General features: G+C 40.9%; 1 protein-coding gene across 3 annotated transcripts in view; it reads left to right on the top strand.

Moving 5' to 3' along the window:
• Positions 1-3,034: 3,034 nt before the first annotated feature.
• LOC140796280 (uncharacterized) overlaps positions 3,035-6,000 on the top strand; it is a 41,804-nt gene continuing 38,838 nt past the window's right edge. Inside the window, exons 1-6 of one of the 3 annotated variants that reach the window (XM_073149240.1) lie at positions 3,035-3,528; positions 3,606-3,704; positions 3,801-4,025; positions 4,124-4,240; positions 4,721-4,804; positions 4,957-5,016. In XM_073149240.1, coding sequence (XP_073005341.1) covers positions 3,310-3,528; positions 3,606-3,704; positions 3,801-4,025; positions 4,124-4,240; positions 4,721-4,804; positions 4,957-5,016 — 804 coding nt within the window. In that variant the 5' untranslated portion in view covers positions 3,035-3,309. The remainder of the gene's footprint in view (positions 3,529-3,605; positions 3,705-3,800; positions 4,026-4,123; positions 4,241-4,720; positions 4,805-4,956; positions 5,017-6,000) is intronic. The other 2 variants (XM_073149239.1, XM_073149238.1) reach the window with 2 other exon arrangements.

Here is a 6,000-nt window from a genome sequence, read left to right as displayed (position 1 = left end):
GTAATGGATAGAAACCAGCAAAATTAGCCCATCTCCTAAGATGCTGTTTTGAAAATAATACTGATGATGGAAATGTGGCTGGGTCCTTTTCACTCCTAGGGTTAGATTAAATACTTTATATTCTTAAAAATAAGATAAATATATCTTCAAAGATTTTTTATGGATTCTCTTATAGGTAAGATAAGTACCTCTTAGAGATAAAATCAAATCTAAGTCAAATTAGGTCTCACATAATATTAGAAATTATAAAGATTCTTTATGGATTCACTTATAGATAAGATAAGTACCTCTTAGAGATAAAACCAAATCTAAGTCAAATTAGGTCTCACATAATATTAGAAATTGCAAAGATTCTTTATGGATTGTTCAAATGCTATGAACGCGCCGCAAATAGCAAAATAAAAACATCTATATGTGTGAATGCCATCGTTGTATGTGTGAATGCCTGCAGGGTACGTTCGAATGACTAAAACAAGCTCTCTATATGTGTGAATGCGATGTGAACGATTATAGAGTGTGTTTGAATGGGTCCAGAGTGCATTCGAACGCTCTGTTTAAATGACAGACTAAACAGTTGAATGCAGAGTGCTTGTTCTGATATTTTTTGATAAAATTTTGTACTTTTTCAAGCATCATAACACCGTTCAATCACTTTAATAATGATTCTAAAAGCGTTTCGAATATTTTGTTTTCAAAATTATTCTTCCACTTCAATATTCTTCATCAAATATCTCATACCTTATACATATGCTTATACATAAAATCTAAGTACATTACATGAATATTAGTTATGTTTTGAAATATAATTTGCTAATTACATAAACCTAACGAAGGGCATCTTAGTCATTTAAAAAAAATATTTGCAATTGATGAAATCTTCTATTTTTATGCCAAATAGTATTAGTATAAACCTAGTCCAAGATATTTTCTACACATATTTAATAAAAAGCAATGCTCAATTTGCAAACAATAAAAATAGAAGGTGTAAATAAAATAAAATAAAATAAAAGATAAAGTGTTAAATATATATTTCACAATAAAATGACAAAGTTATAAACCAAAATACTTATAAAACATGTACAACCTAAGAAATCTGTACAATAATGTCACATTACATGCTAATCATTGGCATATAAGCACAATAAAAGAAACTTCATAAATAGTTTTCAATTTGGAAATTCTTTTTGTAATTCACCTTAGTATGAAGTACAGAGGATCTAGCACACTAAACTTTGTAAGTTCTCTAGTTTACTCTCAATGCATTTCTTTTATTACTGTATGAGGAGAGCTTCCTCATATGTCTAAGTGCTAGAGTTACAACTGAGGATGATTTATACACATTTGTCATCACTAAAATTCGAACACAACACAATCAATAGAGTATAATCGCCAAGAAACGAATTCATTTAATGGATGTAAACTTCTATTCGTAATGCATAGTGACATCTCTCGAGCATGATGAGGCATCATATTATGTGATGATCAATTATAGCTTATGATATGTTTATTAAATAGAGAAGAGGTCTAAGCTTGTCAGGCACGGCACCGAGGAAGAGCCTATTTAGTCTCCGTTAATCCTCATATGGTAGGACCTCTGTCTCTCTTGCAGCTCTCCTTAACCAGAATGGCCACCAACTCCACTGCCACCTCCCCCGGCTTCTCTCTCTCTCTCTCTGTTATTAGTTCCTCATGTCTGCTATGGTAACGTGGTGGGGATAGGGTTAACATTCGTTCAGCAAGCTCGAGGGTTGGATTGTCATCTAAATCTAATAGCCTGGGTCTGGTTGTCCTATCCAGCCAGATTTAGGGCTAGCTAGCTGGACCTAGCTCGACTTAGCTCAATTGCTGTATTTTACTAGCTCGAGCTCGATTTGAGCTGAAAAAGCTTAACTCAACTCAGCTCATCTTCAGCTCGATGAGGCTCGAGCTGAGCTCGATAGCTTGACCGCTACTTCCTTCGTTGGCCTTTATTCTCCGCTAATACTTAAGCATGCCATTGCTAGCTTAGCGAATTTTTTAATCAACTCCATGTCTTCTTCAATTTAATTTGATCATTAGTTCACAACGGATATGAAATTTGATGAGAGGCTTCTCTCTTCCTCAAGTGCTACAAAACTAAATAAGCTGAAACATAGTACAATTAGGGACAAAATCATGGGGACTTCTGCCTCCAAGCAATAACCGAGAAGCTTGACCACATTCTTCGGGGAGGGTTTGGCATGGTCATCGATGAGGCGGTGGAGGAGGGAGAGGCCTTCGACGGTGGCGGGGAGAGCTTGCTGGAGGGTTTGGCCCTATCCCTCGTCTACGTCCTCCGGTCCCTCGTCCAAGCAAAGCCTAGGGTTGGAGTTGAGGAAGCGGAGGGTTCGGCCCTCACCGATGGTAGGGAGAGCTTGCCGGAGCAGAGCGGCAAAGGGTTCGACCAAAGTCTTTGGCTTTTCGTAGAGCTCTCGCACTGGCTGGAGCAGAGCTCCCCATCCTCGATCGCAACTAATCGCCCACAAAAGCCCTTGCCAAAACCCTAAACCTAGCCCCGATATCACTCTGGGCTCAACTGCCAAACTTTGATAGAGGAACAGAGGATAAGAGGAGGAGCTGCTTCGGTGAGGAGGGCAGTGGCTCCAATGAGGACGACGACAGCTATGGTAAGGAATCGAGTTTTCTAGGGTTGAGAACAGAGGACCTAACTTGAGATTTAAGAGTGAGCCTTTATATGTATATAGTGCTACAGTAATCGAGCGAGCTCGAGCGAACTAGCTCTAGCTTGGCTCGATTAGACATTCAAGCTCAAAAAGTCAGCTTGGTCAGCTCATTTAGAGCTCAAGCCGAACTCGAGCCGGTCTCTTAACGAGCCGAGCCCATGGGCTTTTTTTAACAGCCCTAATTGTAACTCAAAAAGTCCAAATCCAGACGTAAGACCCAATCCAATGCGAACGCGCGGCTGCGGCTGCAGATAGATAGATCAGATCGGAGACGCACATCAACAATTGAATTGAAGCCTTTGGATTTTCCAGAGTCAGCCATCAGCCCAATCCCATCCGACCGTCTCTCTTCATTTTTTTTCTCTCTCTCTTCCCCACCTACGCTCTGCCCTCCCAATTCCTTCCTTCCACCTGCCCCCTTCCCGGCTCACTCAGCCGTCCGATCCATGGATTCGTACCAGTTAGTTGGTTAGTACGGGTACCTCCTCCACTCGCCCCCTCCTCGCACTCGCTTCCTCCTCCTCCCAAATCTTCCCCTTTGTTTCTCTCCCAGTCTCATCTACCCCCTCCTACACATCCTCTTTATTTGTCATCGTCGTCGTTGCCGATGAATGAGCTGCAGATCAGGGTGGCGCAGGCGGTGCACGTGCTAAACCACGACACCCAGTCGTGCAACCGTGTAGCCGCCAATCAATGGCTAGTCCAGTTCCAGCAGTCCGACGCCGCATGGGAAGTCGCCACCTCCCTCCTCACCTCCTCCGACCAACGCCACCTCCTCTCCCCATTTGAAGTTGAATTCTTCGCCGCCCAGATCCTCCGCCGCAAGGTAACGAATTCCCTCTGCCGCAACACCTCCCATTACTTGCTACTCCTTTCTAATATATCGTTCTTGACGATGCCCAGATCCAAAACGAGGGATACCACCTACAGTTCGGAGCCAAAGATGCGTTGCTCAATGCCCTCCTCGTCGCTGCTCAAAGATTCAGCTTGGGCCCCCCCCAGGTTCCCCTCGTTGCCTCTCCTCCTACCCTAATACTCCCCTTCCACCGAAGAAACCCATCATTTGTTCGCTTGTTTGTTTCATATCGATTGTCGCAGCTTTTGACCCAGATTTGTCTTGCCCTGTCGGCGCTGGTGCTTCGGGCAGTCGAGCACAAGAAGCCTATTGAGCAACTCTTCGCTAGCCTCCACCAGCTGCAGAGCCAGGAGAACGGCAATCTTGCAGTGCTGGAAATGCTCACCGTCCTTCCCGAGGAAGTCGTCGAGGACCAGAGTGGAGATCGAAATTTAGACGCAGCAACCAGATGCCAGTTCACACGAGAGGTTTTGATGAGAACCCTCTCTCTCTCTCTCTCTCTCTCTCTCTCTCTCTCTCTCTCTGCCTTGTATTTCTCCCTAATGCTTCTTGTTTTGTGGTGCAGCTCCTCTCTCATACTCCTACTGTTCTTCAGTTTCTTCTACTCCAATCAGAGCAAATTCTTGATGGAATTCAACTCTGTGAGAGGAATCGGAAGATTCTGCGATGCTTGCTTAGTTGGGTAAGTGCGTTACACTCTTATCATAAAGCTAATTCACTAGCCCTGAATGAATTTGCGGTGCCAAATCCTGTTACATTGCCGAGGCATGTGACATTTCCTGGCCTAGACCAATGTGGCATCAACTTTGCATTCTATTGTAAGTCTCACATCAGTAGGAGTCTCTGCAGATTACCAGCTATACCTAGGTTTCTTCCAGTATTTTATAGCTCTCAACTTGTCTTTCCTTCTGGATTCAACAGCACCAGTTCGTTATAGGTGATTTGGCCCTCCTGCTGTTCTCCTTGTCTGACTGGTCTCAATCTGCAAGCCTAAGTTTCTTCCAGATTCCACGTCCTGAGATACTAGGACTGGAATGATGCTTGGAGTATTTTATTTTTTTTCATTTTTCTCAGTTCCAGCTATCACATTCAGTAACAATCAATTCGTGTGAAGCTTCCTTCCAGCTATTTATTAATAACAATAAGCTCTTTGGGACTTCAGGTCCGTGCAGGTTGCTTTTCAGAGATGCCACCCACTTCCCTTCCAACACACCCACTTCTTAACTTTGTATTCAATTCTTTACAGGTGCGATTTCTCTTCTCTCCTTTTTGTTCCTTTGTCTTTTTTTTTTAAATTAATAAACTTTTTTTCTGTTTCAAGGAGATTTAATACTTGACAATTCTAGTTTCTCACTTTCTTATTTACTCAAAAATTATTTATTTACATTTGTTGGAAAGGTATCTTCCTCATTTGATGTGGCCATCGAGGTTATGATTGAGCTAGTCAACCGATATGAGGTAATTGAACTCATTTCTTATTCCGGTTAGAAGTTAGTTTCCCTCTTTCCCTGTAATTTTTCTTGTTTCTGTTGATTAACTTGGTAAAACATTCATTAGGAATAAATATATCTTTTCTCTTTATTATATATTTTTTATGAATCTTCTGTCAAACTGAGCTTATTAAAAGTATATTCTCAGCTTTTGGTACAGAAATACTACCAGAAAATGGGTCTTAAATGGTTCTTATGTGGGCACTGAATTCTCTGAGATGTAGTCTTGCTTACTTACCTTGTCAGTTTTGATTAAGTACTTGGAGTTGTTGAAGGCCATGAAGTTCTGATCTATAATTTCTCTTACTCCGTATGTTTGAGGAGATTTCCTAATTAGTAAAGTAAGTACATTGGGGTGGGGAAGATAAAGTGTAGCCGAATTTGATACGTTACTTATGGCATCCAAATATCCCCAAATTTTTCTCTTGACTTGATTCTCCTTCATGACTCTGTTCCCTTGAATAATTGACTACCTTAAATAACTTAATTATCAGAATATGTCATGCAATATAGCAGGGATCAAAGTTGAGGTTCAATCCAACAATGATTTGAGGTTTCATCGAAAGTTGAGATGTTGCTGAAATGTTTCATACTTTTCATATTCTGATCTCATCCAATCCAGAACCACCCTCGAAACTAGCAACCAATTGAAATAGACCTATAGCAATATTCTTAAATTTCAGATTCCAAGCTGGAGTTGGCTTGACTCCATCTTGGACCTAACCCATTGTCAACACCATTACTTACATGCTATTAAACCTAGTGTAATATATTGCAAAAGAATAGTACTTTCACAAATTTCTGGTTAGATCTCAAGATGAATTCATTTCATTTCGCATTGCATAATGATTAGGACATACAATGTTTTGACTAATTTTGTAATGTTATGTGGGTCTTTCTAATTTGTTCTTGTTCTTAATTTTCTTATTTACCTAAAGTTTCTAGTAATGTC

This window comes from Typha latifolia, chromosome 10 (assembly GCF_019914945.1).
Source record: "Typha latifolia isolate L0001 chromosome 10, TyphaL0001v2, whole genome shotgun sequence".
In the NCBI taxonomy this organism is placed as follows: domain Eukaryota; kingdom Viridiplantae; phylum Streptophyta; class Magnoliopsida; order Poales; family Typhaceae; genus Typha; species Typha latifolia.
This window is presented reverse-complemented; position numbering and strand designations above follow the sequence as displayed.